This window comes from Balaenoptera borealis, assembly GCF_965194805.1.
Source record: "Balaenoptera borealis genome assembly, chromosome: 17".
Taxonomy (NCBI): domain Eukaryota; kingdom Metazoa; phylum Chordata; class Mammalia; order Artiodactyla; family Balaenopteridae; genus Balaenoptera; species Balaenoptera borealis.
The window spans coordinates 27,601,827-27,626,028 of NC_138876.1; the positions used below are offsets into that span (position 1 = coordinate 27,601,827).

Consider the following 24,202-nt stretch of genomic DNA (forward strand, 5'->3'; position numbering starts at 1 on the left):
TCTATTCCTAGCCCACATTGGTGGTTTAGAGAAGAGCTCTCTACTAAGAAGCACAGCAGTTGCCTTGGCGTTCATCTTCCATTTTTAAAAGAGCAGATTTTCCAGGGCTTCCATTTAAAGAATGTGCCATATTCAGTCAGTTTCTGATGGGTATGAAATGTGCTTTTTGGAAACTTACAAGCTCTCAGTAAAGACAATTTGTAGAAAACAAAAACAGGAGAGCAGGTGTCTAGCTTTTCCTCCCCACCCCCCACAAATGACTTTAGTGCAATCAAAAATGGGAAGTGTGAATAAAACTGCTTTGTGTTTTAAGTAGGAACATTTGGAAGTATTGGTATAATGCCTTTGGGACATGAAATCTTCAGTTACACGATAACTTATTTAGAAATGTGATGAAGTGTGAAGAAACTGCACCAGCAGGAGGAATCATTTAAAATTTTTAAAAATCTGAAAAATAGTTTCATAAAGCATGTATGTGGCTACAAATCAACTGGCATATGTAGCAGAGCCTTCGTGTTTAACTTTCACAAATCTACTGACTTCTCTTAACTTATTAGTAGCTAAAAGAGAGCCATAAGAGAGCTAGAAGGTAATTTATTTCCATTAATAAGCTGATTTGGAGGGAAAACGGAAATTTTCGTTTTTAATCTATAATTACACCTAATTTGCCTATTTCAAATCCAGCCAAAAAATAAAAACATAAATTTCAAAAACTGGTAAAGCAAATATGTCTTACCGATTTAATCTTCAAGAGTTTAAAACTTTCAATCATAATTAAAGTTACTGAAAAGCTATCCAAATTGACTGCTTTATCCAGCTAATTTATGCTAGTGTATAAACCTGTCCTGTCCAATATGGTAGTACTAGCCATGTGGTTATGATGGAGCCCTTGAAATGTCGCTAGGCTGAATTGAGATCTGTTACAATTGTAAAATACAAACTGGATTTTGAGGACTTGGCCAAAAGAGAAAAATTCCATTAACAATTTTTATATTGATGACATGTTTTTTGGGGTTTTTTGGCTGGGCCACATGGCTTGCTGGATCTTGGTTCCCCCACCAGGGGTTGAACCCAGGCCCCCTCTGCAGTGAAAGCACAGAGTCTTAACCACTGGACCACCAGGGAATTCCGACATGTTGATGTGATAACATTTTGGATATGTTGAGTTGAATAAAATATATTTTAAAATTAAGTTAATCTGTTTCTTTTTATTTTTTAAATGTTGCTGCTAGAAGGTTTAAAAGTACATTTGTAGCTGATTATTTTTATTGGACAGTGCTGGCCTAGACCATTCAAGTTTTAATTAAGTAATCACTTTCATGATCAAATGAGCATGTAAGAAATAATAATAATATGAGGGGAAAATGCGTAAGAGTACATAGTTTGCTAACCATTCTACTATGTAGTATCATTTTCGTAGTGTTAGCACCCATTTCTGCCCTATAGGAACCTTCTGCTTCCCCCAGACAGGTTCTTCCAAACCTTCCTTCCTACGCCTAGTGCTCTTTCCTCTGTATTTTTCTGCTCACAGTGTTCCCTTTGCCTGAGATGCCTCCCCTGCCTCATCTTCACCACAGTCTTCAAGATCTAACTCAAAAACATTCCTTCTTCATAGTGGTTTTCCCCAACTGCAAGTGGCCTCTTCCACTTCTGAACTCTCTAGCACCTAATCTGTACTGGCCTTTCTCGAAGTGTGCTTCTTCGACACTGGGACTGCCAGAGTTACATTTTCTAAGAAGAAAAGTTCCATGGTTAAATGAATTAGGGAAATACTGACTTAAAGTCAAATTGGTCTGTTTATTGCAGGACTTCTCAGGGCCCTTAATAGCTTAATCTGTATTGGGAATTTTTAAAGAGCCACTTGGTATATAGCATTTCCCAGTCCTTTTTGACAATGGAGTATATTTTTTTTCACCAAGCATTTTATAGGACTGAGTTACTGAGTAACACACTTTGAAAAATAATGCATATAACACTAATCAACACATATTCTATTGGGGCTTTTTTTTTTCCTCTTGATTCCAGCCATTATATAAATCATATGCCTTTACTTAAATTTTCAAAATTTAGTTGTTGTTTCCTAACATATACTGTATGTGATTCATCGAAGTCAGAAATAATCGTAGTTAGTGCTTTGTAAAATTACTAAATTACCTGTTGATTTAGTTTAATGTATCAAGTGATCATACCTCATTTGTATTAATTAGTCCTGTTAATGGTAAGAGCGATACTAATTGGACATTCCAGTGGACTAAACATTATAGTTCTTACTTGGCACAATACTTGCACAATACTTTCAAACTTAAACTATAATTAGTGGTAGAAGTGCAGGACATTCTAACCTGCTCAGTGTGCAAAAGCATTGGCAACACTAAACAAAGCCAATAAATACCTCTGGTATTTCTTTGAGGTCAAAAGGGGTAAAATCTCTGGAGAATATGAGCTGGGAGTCAAATAGAAGACTAGAAAATGAGAGTAAAAAAGAGAACTGTAAGTAAAAAATGAACTAGGGAGACGGAAAGCCAAAGATGAATAATAAAGTACCACCAGAAATATTTTAATTGTGATGTAAAAAGCACCTCCATCAGACACCAGTTTGCCATGTGTTAACGATAACTCATTTTTTTCAAAAATATGCACTCAGTGGCCAAATTCAAAAGCCTAATTGATTCGTTACTATTATACACACATGCATTGACTAATCAAAATTAGAATATTTAAGCCAGTCATAAGGGTCAAACAAGATACCTAAGAAATGACACGTTAAGTGTGATCCAGAGACTATTCTATCCCATTCTATCTTTTATTGTCCCTATCTCTGCCCTTTATGTCCTTGTTTTATTCATATATATTTATGAACTTGACCTCCCCACCCCCCAGGTAGAATATGAATGAAGGAGACTGAGAAAAGACTCTGTTTTCTGCCTGTTTATATTTCTAGTGCCTGGCATAATTCATTTATATTTGTGGACTCCCAGACAGTGGTGTTAAATATCATATTGAAGAAGAGAGTAGCTGTTTTCTTGATTTCCACCTAAAAAATCAAGAGTGTATCTCAGTATCCAAGTTTTCATTAATAACCCATGATAAATGTCATCCATGACTTTTCTATATTGCATATGTTGTTTTTTTTTAATTTATTTATTTATTTTTGGCTGCGTTGCTGCGCATGGGCTTTCTTTATTTGCAGCGAGCGGGGGCTACTCTTTGTTGCAGTGCGCGGGCTCCTCATTGCGGTGGCTTCTCTTGTTGGAGCACGGGCTCTAGGCGCACGGGCTTCAGTAGTTGTGGCATGTGGGCTCAGTAGTTGTGGCATGTGGGCTCAGTAGTTGTGGCTCACGGGCTGTAGAGCGCAGGCTCAGTAGTTGTGGCACACGGGCTTAAGTTGCTCCATGGCATGTGGGATCTTCCCGGACCAGGGCTCAAATCCGTGTCTCCTGCATTGGCAGGCGGAATCTTAACCACTGCTGCCACCAGGGAAGTCCCGATATTGCATATGTTTTAATCAACTGATCAATAAGTGTGTATTTACAATCTGTTTACTATGTTTGGGACCAGGTACTTTGGGAGGGTAAAAAGAAAGTAAAATACATACTTCTTTTGCCTTCAGGATTGAGAAGGAAAGACAAACAGATAATCAGAAAACAAATGGAGAATTGGTGCTAAATTCTGTGAAACACATACTTCAGAAAATGGGAAATGAAAGCAGGCTGGGATACAAAGGAAGTTTGCAAAGTAAAGCCAACTTTGAAGGCTATTAAAGCCAAGGGCATGGTTTACACAATGTCTGGTAGAGACCAGAGGGCCCAAGAAGATTTTTGAGGAGAGGATCTACAAGATGAATCCTATGCTAATGTGCTAATGAATCCTGTTCTAGAGTCGTATATAGATTAGACTCATATACAGATAGAGTTGGGGAGAGGCTGCGTAAGGAATACCACACCAGAGACTGTTGGCTTTAACCTAAATTGGAAGGGTGTGTGTCTCTCTAGGGCAGTGGCCATGGGATTAGACCAAGAACAGCTTTTAAGAGGAGGACAGACAGGACTTGGTGACTGATGGGAAACAGGAGATTAAAAAATGTGGGTGGGATGGTCCAAAATGACCCCAGGGTTTTGAGCACCGATTAAAAAATAATAATGGCTAATGTTTTTGAACATTTGCTCTGTGCCAGACAGTGTTTTGTGTGGATTTTCCAGAGTTTCATGATGTGGGTATTGATGTAAGTACTAATGCTTCTCCCATTTTATAAATGAGGAAACAAAAATTCATTGAAAGAATATAATTTGTCGAAAATTATATCCCATTTTATAAATGAGGAAACAAAAATTCATTGAAAGAATATAATTTGTCGAAAGTCACAGCTGAGCGGAAATTTTAATCCAGGCAGCCTAGATCCAAACACCATGCTCTTAACTTCTATGCTCTTTTCTATCTCACACCCTAAAGAAATGAGGGTGACAATGGTAAACTTGGGATGAGAAGCTAATTTGGGTTTGGGACAACAGTATTTCCAAGTAGACATCTCCAGGTGAGATTTGGAGATGAAAGACCTCAGCTTGGACAAACTGGAGATCTAAATTTTACAGTAAGGATTACAGAGAAATCAAAAGTTCTCAGGAGAAGAGCATACAGCCGAGGTACCAAAGATTGCAATTATTCCGTAGGTATTACTTCTTGGAGGTAATGACTTTTTAAGCAGGCATATTGGTATTTCATGTTATATGACCCTAGACCAGTGGTCTGTCACACACCTCTTCAGGCTGCAGTTCTTTGGCAGAGGACTTTTAAAAGCCATTTCTCCATTCTGTTGAGTTAAAACTATTCTATATTATCCAGGCTCATGTAAAACACACTCTGTTACAATGCACTGTGCATGAAAGAAGGGCACCACGGTCTAAACCCACATTATGGATCTCTCATTCTCACTGCATTTACATCGGTGGTACCAGACATCTGATTTAGGAGCTAAATTATGGCACTGGTTTCATTCCATATATTAAATATATTTTTATTTGCAAATAATAAATATTTGTAAATAATTTTTATTTACAAATAAATATTTGTAAATATTTTTTAATGTACAAATTGTCACTTAAGCATTTCCTTTCCACACTCAGTAGTTTAACTGTTCTCTACCCCAACCAGGGAACTTCTCTGCCCTTCAAAGGCAACTGACTTTGTCTTGACTTTCTCAGGAGTCAGGAGGTGCTTCCTCAATACTCATATTCCAGTATGTGCTGAGTGGACAAGTCTGAGATCACTGTGTCTGTACACTAGATGGTGTACACACTTCTGTCCAAAACCCACTCAGCCATTCCCTCTCTGGATTTGAATCCTTGTAGATTTAGTTTCCTCATGCAATGTCCTCACCCCTGTTGTACCATTTTAGGTTTCCTTTTTTTTTTTTTACTTTAGCTTCAACCTTCTCCTGTTTTTCTTATGGTTCTTGGGATATGATATGGTGAATTTCATAGCATTTACAGAGTAAGCTACTTTCGATTTGTACGTGGACAGGTCTATGTTCTCTGTATGTTTCCAGAATTTCCTTTCTGTATATTTCTTAACAAAGGAGTTCATATCTTTCCAACCTCCACCCACTATGGAATGAGGACCTCCCTTTTATATGTCAAAAGTAAAAGTAGTATCTGAGTCAGAATATATACCCAATAAACATTTGCTTAGTGAGAAATAATTTGGAGATTAGAGTCAAATGGTAATGTCAAAAATATTTATGAATCCTTGTCAGGTGAGTAGAAAATAGTGGTAATTAATGTGTCTTATTTATATTTATTTAGGTTATTAATTAATTAATAACCTATATTAATTCCTATATTTTCCTGTTATTAATTCCTATATTTTCATGTTAAATCACTTTATTGTTTTCTTTAACCTTGAATTAAAGGTTTTCTTCTGTTTGAACAGATAATACTCTTACAAACAAACAAACTGGCCACACTAGACCTGGAAATATATTCTCATTTGAGCCATAGAAAATAAACCTTAACACTGAAAAATGGTGAGTGTGAATATTAAAATATCAGACAACAGCTGGGAACCCCAATTGGATTTTTTGAGATAAGACACAATACTAACAGAGTCAAGTACACAGTCCAGAAAGTTGGTGATACACTCATCTTTCCAACAGATATAAATAATGAGGTAGATGTTAAAATAACTTGTAACTCCTCACTATCATGCTGATGGAACCGATTCATTATAACTGTAAATGGGGGAAAAAATGAAAGAATTTACAGATAACTGTGGACCAACTTCCTTCCTAGCCTAACAAGAAAAAGGGCTTTTACGTTTGGATTTGGAAACAAAAAATATGGTTCTGGTTTTATTTTAAATTTCAAATCAATGTGGAAAAATGTCTTTCTCTATATTTCTTATTAAATAAATGAAGCCAAATGGATACTGCCAGAAGATGGTTCAGAATTCGGTATATTTTAGAGTCATTTCATGAGAACTATTTGGCTAATTGACTAATTGGCTGCTTGATTCATAAACATTCAGGCTGATATAGAAGCAAAATTATTTTTTTGTCCTTTTCCATGTAGCACTTATATTTTCACATGAAAAATGTACTTAGATCTTATCAATATAATTTTTAAAAAACTGACTTTGAGAAACAGCTTTGCTAAAACACCCACCTCTGTTTCTAAAGCTAATTAATAGTAAATATATATGTTCCATTTCTCATACTGACAGGTCACGAGTAGGACCCACAGAAGATCTATAAGATTTAGAAGAGAGGGTAACTACTAAGTGAAAAACAGGAGTAGAAGGGAAGAGCAGAATGGCTCTTAGTGTGGGGAGGTTAAAAAATGGCAGGCAGAGGTGAAGAGCTGTTTGCATCTGGCGATGGGGCTGTGGTTGGTAAAACTTATTGTTCTCTGTGTACAAAGGAACAAATTCAAAATGGGCCACTGTGAGACACACTGCTGCCTTTGTTGACATTGTGGGCTCCTCATTGAAAAAGGACAATGTAAATAAACACGTAGGCAGTGAAATGCATCAAAGAGCTATCAGTTTTTAAAGTCTCTACCCCGTTACACTGGAGAACCTCAAACTGGCAATCATGACTAGAAGTCATGTCAGTGTCGGGACAAACAAAAGGCAGCAGATTGTCAAGTTGTTTGTTATTGCCTACACAACGGCCAAACTGGAAATTCCCTTGGCTAATTTTCTCTCATTGCCCAAATGGGAGTCCATCATGGAGTAGACTTGGGCAAGACTACTTTGCTGAAAGTACACATAAGGCTCACCCACATCATTGAGAAAGTTGTCAAGCATGATCTAATGTTCACTGTTCAGCAAACCCAGTACTTTTCCATCCTTATTAACAGGTCTGAAAACACAAGTGCTTGGTGACCATGAAATGATGTATACATTCTATGTGGTTAAGACTCCTTTGCCAAATGTTAAGTTATTGAGTTTAAAATAGACCAAGCAGGTGAATACAAGGTTTGAAGAAAATACAATTCTTAACACAGTCTCAGAGCTTGGAGTGGAGATGTAAATAACAAGCATATTGGTTTAATGGGTATTAACTCCACTCTCCAAATGGAGAAGTCCCTGACCTGCTCAAGCAGGAAATGCCCTTCTGAGTTTCAATACCTTCGTCTTAGTCACCATTTAGAGAGCTAGCAGCTTCGAACACCTGTAAAACACTGGCTTTGCTGACCTTTTTGCCACAGTTACCTCTCTTCATAACTTATATCAAACAGCCCCCATTTGTCTTCGTGAATTAAAAACTTTAGCAGAGTGCTCGCTTCGGCAGCACATATACTAAAATCGGAACGATACAGAGAAGATTAGCATGGCCCCTGCGCAAGGATGACACGCAAATTCGGGAAGCGTTCCATATTTTTGAGGCGATATGGGGATATATGCATATGTATAGCTGATTCACTTTGTTATAAAGCAGAAACTAACACACCATTGTAAAGCAATTATACCCCAATAAAGATGTTAAAAAGAAAAAAAAAACTTTAGCAGATTTTGTGGAAGACTGCTTAACAACACTGAAGAAAGCAGATGGAATGCACTGGTTAGAGCATAAAAACAGGGCAGACGTAGCCCTCCTTCATAGATTCCCTGTGTGACAGCCTCTGTTTAAAAGCATGGTCACTGAGAAAATCATAAGTTCAGGCCTACAAGTGAGAATCCAGTGCTACCTGAAGATGTTAACTAGCAAAATTTGTCCTACACCTCTACTCATCATTGAGATGTTAGACCTACTCTCCAAATGGCATTGTCTTCCACTCAGTGATTTACTGGTGAATGCAGAAAGAAACCCCAAGCTAGTATCCTTCAGTAGGATCAGACAAAATGGGGGATAGTGTTGTGATGAAAAATTTTAGGGAAAGAGTCCTCATTTATAACAATGTTATTTAAAACTGTGTGTGTCACATTTTGGGGATATTCATATAGAAGATGCATCCCAGTGTTTAAAATTATTGGATATAAATATGGGCCCAACCATGAGCATGCCTTAAAAGCATATGCAGTCAAAGAACTTGAAGTGTTTATTAATCCTTTCGAAGGGCTGCTGCAATAAAATCATGTGGCTGCTTCCCAGTTGGCCAGAGAATGGGACTGCTCACAGGTTTCAGGTTGAAAAGCCTCCCACAGCTCCCTAGGCAAGAAGTTTGGCAGTGGTGCTGAAAAACTACAAAGACATATTCCCCAATATTTATCATATGATTTGTATTCCGCAGTCATTTCCAGTTTCAGTGGCAACAGTGGAAGGGAACGGATGAAGTCAGGTTACAGGAATAGAATGCTTGAGACAGGGCTTGAATATCTAATGCACATTTCTATGGAAGGCCCAATGCCAGGAGCATATAACTGCAGACGTGCTGTCTAACTTTTCTTATTAAAACTCACCAGAACAAACAAATTACCCTTTGGCAAAAGACCATCAGAAAACCTCAGTTTTGAAGGAGAACCATCTTCCTTCTGATAAAAAAGAAACAGCATTTTGTGCTCAAACCCCCTCTGTAAATCACCATTATCTCTGCCTATGTTTATAAAGTATGGACAAGTGACTAGTCTGCAGTAAAGTGTAATAATAGAGCAAAATAAAATGAAGTGAGTACATTTCCTACCATTAAGCGTTGTTGTGTGTCCATTTAGTTTGTAATGTTTATAGAAATAGCAGCACTCTGTAGAAAAGGAATTCAAGGGATTCAACCAAGGGGAAAAAAAAGACTTGCTTGATTTTCACTTGACCATATTTCTTAATTATAAAGAAAAAAATACAGCATATGTCATATATTAATAAGTAGCATTCTTTTGTCATGTTTATTTTTCTGTGTTTTCATTCTTGCTTTCTTAAAATATAGCTTAAAGATAGAAATTGAAGTATTAATATTAAACAGATCATGTCATTATCCTGTAAGTGTTAAAATGATAATATTTTATTTTGTTATTTAAAAGCTGCCCAAAAGGATGCAGCATGGCTTAAATATTTGGGTGGAGTTCTTCATTCTACCTTTATTTTCCATGGCCATATAACAGTCTAAACCCTACTTAGGACCCCGTGCAAGGGCACAGAATGAAATTAAAAATCACACCTATTACTGCTACCAAGGCAAACTATTTAAATTTCTCCTAGTATTTACTGGAGTTCTTGGTACATAGCGAAGAAAGGCTCAGTGAATATTTGTTGAATAAATAAAATCACTTATTTATAAAACGTGTGGAATTCACAGGATAAGGTTTACAGCCGTAACAGTATAACTCTGTAAGGCAATTCTTAGGTGAAATTACAGAAACTGCCTAATTATTATTTGCTTTGGTTCCATTGTATTTAGTGATGAATAATTTTCTTATTTTAAAACAATATTTTTCAGATATCCATTATTGCATAATTAAAGGCCAAAAATGAAAACTAGAAGGTTCTTAGGTCTGTGTTTATTCTCCATTTGCAATATTTCAATATAGTCCTTTTCTATGGAAATACTTCTGAATTTAGAACTCTGTGGAGAGAAATACTGACATCAGCACAGGCAGGAAAAAAATAGTAATTTATTTATTTATTTATTTATTTATTTTTTAAAGGGACGTGGTTATTTTAATTTATTTATTTATTTATTTTTGGCTGTGTTGGGTCTTCGTTTCTGTGCGAGGGCTTTCTCCAGTTGCGGCAAGCGGGGGCCACTCTTCATCGCGGTGCGCGGGCCTCTCACTATCGCGGCCTCTCTTGTTGCGGGGCACAGGCTCCAGACGCGCAGGCTCAGTAGTTGTGGCTCACGGGCCTAGTTGCTCTGCGGCATGTGGGATCGTCCCAAACCAGGGCTCGAACCCTTGTCCCCTGCATTAGCAGGCAGATTCTCAAGCACTACGCCACCAGGGAAGCCTAAAAATAGTAATTTACATACAAAAAAAACGAGTTGTTTACCATGGGAGACATAAGCACACTGGTTTTAACAAATTCACACTTCTATATTTAATAACTGAAGCATTAGGAAATCAGCTGCTCTCAAGTGTATTTTAAAAGCATTTGTAATGTGGAGTTTTCTAATATTCTCTTCCCAAGTAACTATTATATTAAAAATCTTGCCGAGTTTCAAAATAGATCTGCTAAAATCTTATATTTATTTGAAAAGATTGCATTTTACTGAGTTTATTATAACAATAAAAATATAGCAATGCAACCATATGAATATTTAAAAATATAAACGCCACTGTCTTTTTTAAAAAATCCTAATCTAGAATTGTTTTCTGTTTTAATAATAAAAGTCAAATAAGTGGTAGGGGAAAACAAGAGGTAAAACTATAAGAAAGAATCATGGGAGTACATTTGCAAAGAGAATTCTTTGAATTCTCACTTAAGTGAGTTCATTAAAATAATGAAGCTAAGCCTAATATTTTATAATAAATAAGATGAAATGTATTTTCTATGGCAGAAGCTTTTCAAGTTATACCAGTTTGGAAGTCATTATTTCACTTGATCACTAAAAAATTCTTTTGATTTGCTCTTCAATTCATATAACAAACCCAAAAGCTAACACAGCTTCTATGTTTACCATATCTTTAATATGGCACAGGGTTAGAAATCCAGGCAGCAAGAAATTGTAGAAAAATGAACACATTTTAAAGATAATTAAGAGGTAGAACAGATATGAGTTAGGTTCCAATTTGCTGTAAAGGTGACAGAGAGAGAAGAGTTGACAGTGTCACCCAGCTTCCTGAGTCCGCACGAGGATGGCATTTATTATAGGGAACACAAGAAAAAGATCAGCTTTTAGAGGAAGTATGATGAATTCAATTGGAATATAGTGAGTTTTGGACCCTGAGATATCCAGTTGGATTATGGGATAGTTATGGAATAAAGATTTATAGAATTTATGGACGATCTGCATATAAACAGTAATAGAAACAATTGAAAAGAAAGATATTACCCAGGGAGGGAAGGTAGGATGAAAACATAAGAAAGTCAGGGCTAGGCTGAGGAACACCAACATTTAAGAAATGGCCTAAAAGGATACTGGGTCAGTGGGAAAACACAGGAGGGCTGTGTTACAGAAGGAAATTTGGTTTCAAAAATGTGGGAGTGTTTATCATGCCAAAGACTGATGAGAGATCAAGCTTAAGATAAAAACTAGCCATTAGATTTAACCACATGGAAGTAATTTTTACTTTGGGCAAGAGCTGTTTGGTAGAATGGTGGGTACAGGTGCATGAGTGGAGTGGGTTGGGTGAAGGAGCAGGGAATGTGAGACCCAGGAATACAGACTCTTTTTTAGAAGTTCTATGAGGAATGGGGAGAAGCAACTGGGTAGTACTAGAAAGACAGAAGAGTTCAGAGAGTAACTTATTTCCTTGGGAAAGGTTTCAGCATGTTTAAATGCTGATGTGAAGTGTCTGATAGAAAAGTAGGTTAAAGTTATCCAAAAAAAGTATAATAGCTAATAATAACAGCTAACACTCACTGAATGCTCAATATATACTAGGCACTCTTCCAAGTTCTTCATGCTTAGTAACTCCTTTGATGCTCACAGGTAGGTACTGTGATTATTCCATTTTTCAGATAAGGAAATAGAAACCTGGGGAGTTCGAAGGACTAACTGATGGGATAACTTTGCTTAAGAGGTGGAAAAAAGTGGGATCCAAAGCCCAGATAAAGGAATTACCCCTGTACAGAAGAGGGACAGCTTCCATTCTACAGGACCGGACATGGAAAGGATGGGATGGAGGTAGGTGAATTTATAGGTTTGGAGGCAGGAGACTGAGAGAATTCTCTTAACAGCTTCTATTTTGTCAGTCAGTCAGGAGAGAAGGGCTTCTGCACAGCCTGAGATGAGGTGGTAGGCTGGTAGGTTTGAAATACAAAGAAGGTGTTAAATAGACCCTATAAAGAATAAGAGAGAATTTATGTTAACTAGGGAGCATAAAATGATTGCAGGCAGCCCTGAGACCCCACTGCAGTTAGAGGGCCAGTGCTAGCCATGTCATTCATTTTCAGGGTTGTGTGGTTTCCCCATGCTCAGTTTCAGGCCAGAGGAGAGGTAGTGCTGTTAAGACTATCCAAGAAGGATCCAGAAGTCTTGGTGTTTAGTCAACCATGGAGATCTAGAAGACCTCGGAGGTAAACCAAATGGGTCAGGGGTATGGGTAGGGCAGGGGAAGAGTAAGGCATATAGATCTGTTTGATAGGCACTTACTTGAACCTTCTTTAGAAGTAGAGTATAATCATACTTAATTAATCAGGTAGACAGGGAATGGATGGTGCCCAAAGATAAAAAGTAAAAAAAGTAGATCTTGGTGAAGGGGTATATGGGAACTCTGTACCTTCTGCTTAGTTTTTCTGTAAAGCTAAAACTGCTCAAAAAAATAATAATAAAGTCTATTAATTTCAAAAAATACACCTTGGAATATATAAGGTAGGGACTATCTGAATATGACTTTATCATATGACTGCATATGACTTATCTTGCTTGTCTACAGTGGCTTGGCAGGTAAAAAGAAGAAAGGAGCTTTGGACTATTGTCTTTCGGACCACAAAGCACATGCACATTATCCTATAGCCACTGAATATTGATGCTATTCATTGGTATTCATTTCTGTGTAACCTTAAACTATGAAAGTTTTCTGAAAGTGCTGAAAGTTTCAATAAAGGCACTACTAAGGTTTGTTATGAAAACTTTGTTGCAAACCAAAGAAACTACCTGTCAGAAGAGAAATTTACTAATGAGCCAACAGGTGGCAGTATAACATGGTGTTCTTGAATTTTTTAATAATAGAGCTAATTAACAATTAGGGCAGCAGAAGTCTCTCAAAGTGGAAAGAAGGTGGAGGGAGAAGGAGGACAAGGTGAGGCAGGGGAAGGGAGCAGAAAGGAGAAGAGAGGAGAGATCAAGAGAAAGGGATTCTGAAGGAGCCAAAATTATAATAGTATCTATTCATCCCTCAACATTTATCTCAAAACTCATCCCTGGAAATCTCAGACTCCAGTCTGATTCGGATGCTGGCAAGTCATGGTGTTAACACAATGAATAGTGTAACAGCTGATGGCCATACCCATATCTCTATTAGACTGTGAGATTCTTGAGGACAGGAAACAGTGTTCATCTTTGAATGCTCTCAAACCAGTATCTAAGCCAGTGTCTGACTCAGAATAGGAACAAAACAAACATCGATGGATGAACGAATGTATGAATGAATGAATGATAGGTATCTGGCCATTTTTCATGCCATCTACTGTAATCTTTTCCATCTACCTTTGGGAAGAAAAGTCCTGTCAACTTCTTTTCTAATGAGAAATCATTTCTCACATTATATCATAAGTCATCTGGGGAAAATTTATTGTTTCCATTTAATGACAGTTAAAATAAAAATCTTGGGACTTCCCTGGTGGCGCAGTGGTTGAGAATCTGCCTGCTAATGCAGGGGACACGGGTTCGAGCCCTGGTCTGGGAAGATCCCACATGCTGCGGAGCAACTAGGCCCGTGAGCCACAACTACTGAGCCTGCGCGTCTGGAGCCTGTGCTCCGCAACAAAAGAGGCCGCGACAGTGAGAGGCCCGCGCACCGCGATGAAGAGTGGCCCCCGCTCGCCGCAACTGGAGAAAGCCCTCGCACAGAAACGAAGACCCAACACAGCCAAAAATAAATTAATTAATTAATTAATTAAAAATAAATAAATAAATAAATAATAAAAATCTTTAGGATGAGGAGAATGCAAAACAAGCAAGCAGGTAGCAACCATAGTGGTTGGAATGGTTTGGTCCTGAGGGAGAGAGGATATCTATTAAGCTCCAACCATGTGGCAGACATAAATGATAGACTTTGCATGTATTCTTGTCTGATCTTAACAACAGTAGTATGAACTGATTACTGTTATTGGGCCCATTTTATATGTGAGAAAATGAGGATCAGAGAAGTTAATTTGCCCAGAGACATTAACTGGGGCAACCTGACCTTTCTTCATTCCTTCCTTCCTCCCTTCCTTCTTTTTTTTAACTAACGTGTACTTATCACCTGCTGAGTCCTAGAGGGGCTAAACAACTTTTCTTCTAAGGTCACGCAGTCAGAAAGAGGCAAAGAAGGAGACAAATCTGGGCCTTCAGGATTTGAGAGTCCATGTCCTTTATTAAACTACATTTTTCCATCACAGATCTCTTTGCAAACTTTGGGAACTTCATCTCACTTTCCTGCTCTCCCTTGAATTAACATCACATTATGGCGAGCCGGAAGCTGGGATTTTGAATAGAAAGAGACACAGTTGTTTTTCTATCAACTTCTGAATTGAGGTCATTTCTCCAGTCTGGAATTTGCTAATTCTCCCCCACCGGCAGCTCTTCCTGAAACTTTTGGCCAGTGCAGTTGACACCAGAGACCTGGGAAGCCATCCTTGCGCTCTGAGCTTCCAGCAGCAGCCCGAGCTGTTTGTCAACGAGCTGAGAGCCTCGTATCTCAGATTAGTGCCCAATCAGAAGACAAACAGAAGGTGAGTAACTTCATGGGAGAACAGTGGCTCTGTATGCTAGCCATCCAGAAACAGCCAGATGAGATGGCATCAAAGGCCTAAAATGCCATATGTCACTTAGAATCGTATTCTCATTTTAATAGTGCTATTTTGACGCACAGTAGATAAGCCTGAAAGTAAATACACGAAAATGCTAACAGAAGGAATATGGATAATTGATGTTAGGGCAATGAGATGATGAGTAATATTTTTCTTTTAATTGCCAAAATTTTGACGATGTGGTTTTAGTACCTTTAAAAAGAAAATATTAAAGTTATCTTATTTTAAAGCATTTTTTTCTCTTTGATGAAACAGCGTTCTAGAAATAACTAGAAAGGACACATGGGCAGATGAAACAACATAAGCCAGATTCCCAAATTCTGGATTTATCTTCCTACAGATTTTTCTGCTGTGAATTTGAGAGGAGCTACAACTACATAGCAAGGGCTAAGTTTAATCAGTAGGTCACAAGATTTCTGGTGGTAAAGGAAAATCGTTCATAGGAATGGCCTAGGAGGTGTAAATAAAGCAGAAATCAAAAGTCTCCTCAGCTCCACAACTGCAGAGGTAATACCTCCACCCGCCACCAGCAGTGCAGCTGTCTGGTGCTTCCAGGTTTCTCCTGGGCTTCTGTAGCTGCCATCATAGTAGTTGGCCCCTAGGGGCGCTCTGCCCCATTTTGCAATAGTGCTCTTGTCCTTCCAGTAGACAATCTCAAAATCCTCCTTTCCCCCCAATCTAAAAGCAACAAATAAAGGCAGAATTATTGTTAAAAATTTGAAAGCATGTTTACTAGAAAATTGAATGGAAAATAAATGCAAATTCATGGAAATAAATCATATAATGGAGAACAGATTCTTTTATCTTTATGTAACTCAAATCTTGCCGCAGATCTGCTTCCTGAGAACCCAGATTATAAATTTTTTTCTGAGCCTAGACTGTGGGATGCTAAATGAATCCCTCAGAGCCTCTAACCTGAGGTACCAGTTCTACCCCTGCCAAGTCTGAGGAGAATCTCAGCCTTCACTCCTCATCCCTCTAGGAGGCTAGCTACCCCACTGGGTTCAGGTAGCTTTCAAAGGCCCTGTCCTTCTCATACCTTCTGGTCTCTTGGTCTCCTGGGAAAGGAAGGTGCTTGTCTCTCAGGTCCAGAATTCAGCCTCTGGATTTAGGCCTTCCTTTGTTTACCTTACAGATAACTAACTTCCTTTGCCTTTTCTGTAAGTCTGTAGATCCACACATCTCCCTGTCTTGTCCCATCATTTGAATCATCTCATTAGATAAATGTCAAGGCTTGGTTTCTCCTATCTGGATGGCAACCTTTACACTCATACTTTCCAGAGCATCTTGATTTTAATCATTCCAATCAACTGTCCCAAGAAGTAAACACCGACTTGTCCATCCATGTTTCCCCAGTTTGCTCAATACAATCACCATACCTGTGTCTTTGGCTAATATCTTCCCCTATTCTCACAAATGGACAAAAGGCCACAAACAGCAGATGGCTTTGGGGAAGATTACCTCATGTCTGCTCGCCATTAGGCAAGCAGAAGACTGTATCCTTCCCATCCTTCAGAGACCCCAACCCCCAACCTCTACCTCCTCACCCGGACTCTCCCTTCATTCCTGTTCTTCGTCTGAGAGATATCTCTGACTGAAAACTCATTGGCAGAGCAGAGATAATTGACACACTCTGAACCCAACACAGGTTCAAGCCCACCTTGCCTCAGTTACCCACTCTCCTGTCTGCCTCAGGTACTCTCTGGACCCCCTCCTCAGGGAGTGATCCTGCAGAATTCTACCCATTACAGTTTTACAACATCAAAATCCCTTAACCATAGAGTAACAACAACACATACAGTGAGAGGAGAGTGGATCACTCACACATGCTTTTACGGGAAAACGGGCAGCTCTCTCCCTGGTAAGAAAAATACGGGTCTCCACCCCACCACAAAAAAAAAAAAAAATCCCAGGATGCCCCAGAATGCAGCTTCTTTTCTCCGTGACGTGTTGTAAAGCACGTCAGCTGCTTCTTGTTGCTGTGAGGATCACCCAACATCGGGTCACTGAGACAGACGGCAGCCCTGGCTCACACGGCTGATAGGATTAGGAGCTGGGTCTTTGTCAGCCCTGACTGAGTCTGGGAGAGACCCCAGCACACGCAGGTGAGCTGAGAGGAAGAGCGGATGTGGGGGACGGGGAGGTATCTTGGTTAAATGGTGCAGACCTTTTCTCTTCGGCAGTGCGTTTGTATTGTCTTTTCTGTGAAGTTTGCAGTCTAGGGGGTTCCTATCAAGAAAAACCTGTCCTTTATGACTTATCTGGTTTCAGGGATTGACAGTATATGCCTCCCAGGATTTTTGTGAGGCTCAAATAAGATTATACATGTGAAAGGGCTCTGAAAATATAGTTGTGTGCAAATGAAAGGTATGAATCACTTAATTACAGATTTCACATAGGCAAAGAATCGAATAATTTATCCCAAATTTGGGGCCATAATTACATAAATACATCCCTTTTCTCCCAGCCTACAATACCTATCTTCCCAGGTCTGGGCAGGGATATTATTTATAATCTTGAAGGGTTCCAGCCTTCTGAATTAGTTATTTTGTAAAAAAATCAGCATTACATTCATTTCTAGAGGAAAAGCCACAAAATTACAAAACCAGAGAATATTTTAAAGCAGATAAAAGATGACTATAATATACTGTATTAGATTATATCTCTTTGATGGTATAATGCAAATGTTATAAGACACTTAATGACGTGAGAAACACTTGAATGAAATTAAAGGCAAGATAGATATTAGCATTTGTAAAACTTGCCTTTTAGAACAGCATAAAAACAGCCTTGGGTTCCAAAAGTACAGAGCTAAAAAGCGTTTGAACACTAAATCATCAGCCTTTCCCTCAGCAGGTTGCTATGGTGACAACGGGGCTAGCTACAGCACGGCCTCTCACTGCCTGCACTTCTGCAGTAAAGGCTTTCACTTAACACATGTTGGATTTTTTTAAGGCACACACCCCATCATCAAATACAAAGAAATATTGGAGGCAGCTTTATCTGAGTCATTTTCTAAACAGAAGTTGTGTCTATGTTCTTTATCCTGTACTGATGGGCCCCTTAGGGGGTTAGAAAATTCACTCATTCATGCATTCATTCATTTGACTGTTATATATTGAGTATCTACTGTGTCAGGACCTGTACTAGGCACTGCCTACATCCCTGGTGAAGACAGACAAATAAGTAGGGGATTCTGATACAAGATCATAACAGCTCTCCTGGGGTGAATTAAATACAGGTGTCCTGGAAGTATGTAAGGACTGATCTTCTTGGGGGATCAGGGGACGTTTCCTGGAAGAAGCTGTTTCTAAAATGAAACTTAATGTATCTTTAGGAGTTGAGGAGGATGCGTGGGTGGGGTGCAAGAAACGCTCTAGACAAAGGGACCAGAGTGTGCAACAGTCTAGAGGAAAAAGAGAACACGGTACCTCCTGAGAACTGCAGTTGCTAGAGTTCAAGGGGTATCCATTTGTATGTGGAGGGAGAGTGGCAGGGCGATGGATTGGGGGTGGGTAGGGGTGGTGAGGGAGGGAGGATCAGAGAAGGGCAGTGTCAAGAAATGAGATGGGAGAGATACACAAAGCCAGATCATGAAAGGCATTTGTGCCACATTAAGGAGTTTGAATATTACTTGGAGGACAACCGAGAAATCATTAATGAGTTTTAATGAAGAAGCATGGCTAGATTTGGCCTCGTGGAAAAATTGCAAAACTGGCGAGAAAGGAATAAGAGGCAAGATTGGAAGCAAGACAACTTTAGTTAGACCGCTCTTGCGATAATCCAGGATGTTTGTGGTTTAGGCTCTAAGTGAAGATAATGCAGTCAAACAGAGGCCAGAAGTAATCCGGTTCAAGACATTATTTTTAGAGTAGGGTGGAGATCATTCACGCTTTCTGCTATGCGGGGCCACATGAGGGAGAAGAAGTCAAGAATGACTCTGAGGTTCTGACTTGGACGGCTCCGTGGAGGGTGTTTCTGCTGTTAGGCCCCCAGATTTAATTCTCAGGAGGGACCTCAGAAGCACCTTAACAGTTTGACGTTAACAGTTCGAGCCTATCTCACAGTCTATGTCCTCAGGCTCATAATTTTGGAAATAATAGACTGTAGGAGTCATCCTGGAACATCACTTTCCTGAAGTCTGTATCTGAGACAGCTGTAGGTATAAAAGCATGAATTAATCAGCTCTTCCCGCAAAATAAAAAATCCTAAGATTATCAACTTCACTTAACAAATCTAAGTAGATTGAAAAGACATGAAGATGTATGGAATAAAACTTCTTTATGGGTATAGAGGAGGCAAATTGCTTTCACTAATCCTCTGATTTCAGGCTCTCTCTAGACGCACACTGTACATTCCTAGATTTGAAAGTTGAGGACTCAGAAAAATGCTTTTCGGAGGGCAGACAAATGAGATGGTGGAGGTTCAGATACCATTTTCAAGGATCATAGTTCTTCCCTGTGGAACACTGGGTGTAACGATCGGGCTGTTCCCCATCCACATTGCTACTTAGAATATTCTCCAATTCTGAAATAAAGGGCATCTAAGTTATTATACATGTAGAGTTGCATCATCAGATGAAACTTCAGTAATAAGTGTAATAAATCAAGGCCCATGACCCAAACGATGGATGATCCCTATTCCACGTCCTCAGCTGAACAGGTTTTTGAGCTATTTTGAACAAATCTGTCTGCCTCAAATGCTTTTTCTGTCTGTCACGTAAGAGGATTCAGCAAATATTGAACGGAAGACCTGGACGCGACTTGACTGCCCTTTGGAAAGTTATCTTCAATCAGCTGGGTATAGCTGTTTTTTTTGTTTTCCTCATCTAATCCTCCTAGCTATCCTTGACGTAGGTATTATTATTATTATCCCTCAAATTTAACGAGGATAAACTTGAAATTCAGAGAGGTCAAGAACTTTAGGCACATAGGCACTTCGCTAGAAGGGAGTGGAGTGCTTGCCTTGAACCGGTTTTCTGAGTTCCAGTGCGGTGTCCCCAAAGCAGCGTGCCTGGTACTCATTCCCGGGCGTCTGTGGGCCAGAGCTGGAGAAAAAGGCTTTCTCGCCCTAAGCAGCCTGGCTTCCCAAGCCCGCGGGAACTGGCCTCTTCCTTCTGTCCCTGCGGTGCTGCGCTGCCATCGCCAGGCCCTTCGGATGCAAATCCCCCAAGGAGAATCGCAGCCTTTGAGATTCCGGAGCCCGGACGCTGTGTCAGTCGTGCAGCTTTCGCTTGGCTGGGGTCCGGGTGGAGGGGGACCGCCCTGTCTCATTCCTGCGAGGTAATTGTGTGGGGAGCTGTAAGTTGACTTAAAACCGAGAGGGCAGGGAGCAGCCGCGAGGCAAAAACTTTCCCTTTCTACAGTTTGGCTCTCAGTGATGTCACAGCTTTTCTGGGTTCTCTTCTGCGACGTGCACCCCCTTCGAACCCGATACCAGGTGCCAAAAAGGGGGTGTTGGGCGTCACCCTGCTGGAGATGCTTGGAGCCTCCGCAAGCCCTCCCCGGGTCGGGCTCGGCAGACAAGGAGGGGCGCGCGGAACTGGTGGGCAGGGCCCGCGGCAAAGTCGGGCGGGCGGGGCGCGCCGAGGCGCCTCCCAGGGGGCAGGCAGGTGAGGGAGGTCGGGGGAGGCGGGCGCGGGAGCCGCGGTGGCACCACGTGTCCGGCCGGGGCGGGGCGGCCGGGCGTGCCCTCGGGGCCCTGCGCGAACTGCCGCAGCGGTGGCGGCGCGTCGGCCCCGCAGCAGCCGCGGGCCGCAGAGCGCGCCGGCTCAGCGCAGTCTCCTCGCCCCGGTGCCCGCAGGTGCCTCCTCCTGGACGGCGGCAGCGGCGGCGCGAGGAGCCGGCGGGCGGCAGCGCGATGGGACCCCTTCGGGAGACCAAGGTAAGGAGGGCACGTCTTGCGGGCGCGGATGGCGGTGTCCGCGAGCGCCGGAGGGAGAGGAGTGGTGTGCACTGCGGGGAAGGAAGTCAGGTGAGAGCTGGAGGGGTGACGTTTAGAGTTGTGGTAAACGGTGACAAGGAGGTGGTGGGCACGATGAGAAGGCAGGGGACAGTTACTCAGGTGATGAGACCTGGGAGATGGGGAGGTGACACTGTGTTTGGAGGGTTGACCCGAGGATTAAAAAGATTCAGATGACTCTGAATGGTTAATCCCATCCCCTGAAATTGGAGATTTGGGATCTAGCTCTCAGTCGACGTCCTCTGTGTGTGAAGCGGATAAAAAAGGATTTGATGTATTGGGGACTGAGAAATAAGGACGCCAGCATTGGTTCAGGGTCTGCCTTGTGCCGAGCGGCGTGACTGACGGGTGATACCTGCTGAGTGACTGATGTGCAGAACGAACCCCGAGGCTGGGTGCGGCTTTCTGCCCTGGATAGGGTGGGTGCCTGAGCGGCCGCGGGACTTAACCGCGGCTGGGGCTTTCCCTTCCATTCCTGCCCTGTGAGGGCCTCCCAGAGGTGTTTGCTTTGGCAGCGACCCTTCCTGGTAAGCCGCGTGGAAATGAGCAGGAGGTCATGTTTCCAAATAGTGTTCGTTACCTAATCCAAAGCCCTTTTTCAATTGCAGAGGTTGGAGTGAGCAGTGGGGTTTTTTTGCAAAGAGCTCCTCCTAGGAGTCCATTTTAATAAGGAAGGGTGGTGGTGACCCCGAAAAGCACTGGACTGACTGCAGGCCCGTTCTGCTTCTAGATGATGTGCAGCAGTTTGGCTAAGCATCCTTGCCTCTTTTAGCCTCAGTTTCCTCATCTGTAAATAGGGACACAAATTAGTGTCCTCCCTATGGCCTCGGTTGTAAAGGTTAAACAAGATAATGGTTGGGAAAGCACTTTAAAAATTGAAAAATTTTGCTAAAATACTGCTTTTTAGGCATTTTTAAAGCCAAGGAAGGCACGGCCCTCTGCATTTAATTCTGTGTTTTGAAGGAGAGAGAGAGAAAAATCTCTTCATATGGGTGACCTGTAAGGAAAACAAAAGCTAAACATGATGTGAAAGGTGGAGCCATCTTACCGGGTATTGGATTTTTGTTTGCTTTTCTGTTGGCAACAAGCCTTGTGTACCAGGATATTAATGAATAGTTAAAATCCTGGCCGGAAGAGAGGGGATTTGAAAGATCAGGCTGCATGATCTATCAGGAAAGAATTGTTGCAGGTATAGGGGTCTACTTTGTGAGGAGACAGGAAAACAGAAGTGAAAGTATCACAGCTAATTCAGGGAAAGCAAAATGGAAGTCTGGAGGAAATCGAGTAATAAGCCAGAGTGTGCTGTGAGTTATAAAGAGCCTTTGAGAGAGCAGAAAGCTTAAATGTGATAGGAAAAGCCAGAATGGGAAGGTGAGTTAGGAACTGCATGAGAGAATGGAATAGCCTTTCTGCTAGCAGCTGGAAGTGTGTGTGTGTGTGTGTGTGTGTGTGTGTGTGTGTGTGTGTGTGTACATCCGTGCTGGAGTGTGTGCACTTCAGTAAATTAGAAGGCTTAGCTGAGTAGAAGAGTTCTGGAGCTCATTTTAGCTACTGAAACAAGGACTACTCTGTGAAGATTCAATATTCAGAAATGTAGCTTCTTAGAAACTGAGCCCAGAAGCAGACTGGAGTTCAGAGGGGGCAACAAATGTTCTTTTGTTTTATTTCTGATGTCCAATTTGGAGAAGGAGCAGAGAGTGCAGCATCATGAGAAGGAGATTTCCCGAAGCCGGATTCCCCGTTTGATTCTTCGGCCCCATCTGCCTCGGCAACAGCACCAAGTGTCCCCAGCCTCTGAGTCTCCCTTCTCGGAGGAAGAGAGCAGAGAGTTCAACCCCAGCGGCTCTGGGCGCTCAGCGAGGACCATTAGCAGCAACAGCTTCTGCTCAGGTACAGTACCCGCGGGAATGAAGGCAGGAGGTGTGTACATTGCCCGGCATTGTAAATGCGTCTGGAGCGGGCCCCTTAGAGTCTAGGACGGGACGTTAGTTATTAGGATGAATGATATGAGGTTGCATCTTTTTGGCTGTTTTGACCTACGAACACAGCAGGTTCAAGTGGTTCAACCTAATGAAATTTCATACTTGTTTTTATATGTTATTCTAGTTGATAATTTACTATGTGAAATCTAACTCCTTGCTTCTATGACTGTTTGTAAAATGTATTCCTTCGTTAAATCTGGAAAAAGAAGCGTACATTTTATACTAGCAATCTTTGTAAGCCTGTGTACTTCTGCTAATGGAATCCTCAAAGATAAAGCAAGTCCTAATGAATGAGGTCAGGATCAAGGTGGTTTATTTCCCAGGACCAGCCTGACCTTGTATATTAGAGGGAAAGAGCATAGGCTTTGTAACCTTACAGGCCTGGGCTGGAATCCCTGGCCTTTCTACCCCTTACAAGCTGTGTGACCTTGGGCAAGTCGCTTAATCTCCTTAAGCCTCAGTAATTACATCCATAAAATGGGATGATAATACCTACCTCGTAGAGTAGCCGAGAGGTTGAGAGAGACCACGTACCTAAGTATATTCCTAGTGCAGGTCCTGGCCTGTAGAGGTGCTTAATAAATGATGTTTCTTAATACAAAGAACATATGTCAGTTTCAATACATGTTTGAAGAAGTTTCCTTAGAGTTGTGAGTATATTTGGTAAAGGCATAAATCTCTTCCTGGAGGTGCCACCGTTACCTCTTGACAGAGCCTATTATACAAATTGAAGCACATGACTTAGAAGGACTTGTATTCTTTGAGAAGTATTAGGAATTTGGGTAAAATTTAAAGGAGTGACTGTCTTATGATTCATGAAGAATGTTTCACAGAGGATAATTTTTAGAATTTATCTAGGGTAAATGTAATTTGAAGGTTAACACATGCATGAAAAGTGACATGAATCAAGGTGCTATGATTAATGCCCTAATTTAGCAGGATACAATATTCCATTGTATTTAGTATTGGTGATTACATTTTCAGGGATTTTAAAAGTGTAGCTTTAGATTTATTATATACTTTCACAAAATAATTCCACCCAATGCATAAGTTGTATATTAGAAATACTGTGCTGCTTATTTTTATTTTTTTTTTCTCTACAATGCTTCAGATTCTCTACTTGGTTTTGAAAAAATTCTATCAAAGTATTATATTTTAAAACGTGTTGCTGAATCCATTGTAAAATGGAAACCCACTGATGGTTTGCTTGACACTCTCG

The 24,202-nt window shown here is 40.7% G+C and overlaps 1 protein-coding gene across 8 annotated transcripts in view; it reads left to right on the plus strand.

The window, feature by feature from the left end:
- The window catches only part of SYBU (syntabulin), a 114,107-nt gene that overhangs the window by 18,704 nt on the left and 71,201 nt on the right, over positions 1-24,202 (plus strand). For 6 of the 8 annotated variants that reach the window (XM_082364319.1, XM_082364316.1, XM_082364315.1 and 3 more), the window contains 2 exons: positions 20,843-20,923; positions 22,687-22,891. In XM_082364319.1, coding sequence (XP_082220445.1) covers positions 20,900-20,923; positions 22,687-22,891 — 229 coding nt within the window. In that variant the 5' untranslated portion in view covers positions 20,843-20,899. Of the gene's footprint in view, positions 1-17,022; positions 17,146-20,842; positions 20,924-22,686; positions 22,892-24,202 lie in introns of those variants that run through there. The other 2 variants (XM_082364318.1, XM_082364317.1) reach the window with 2 other exon arrangements.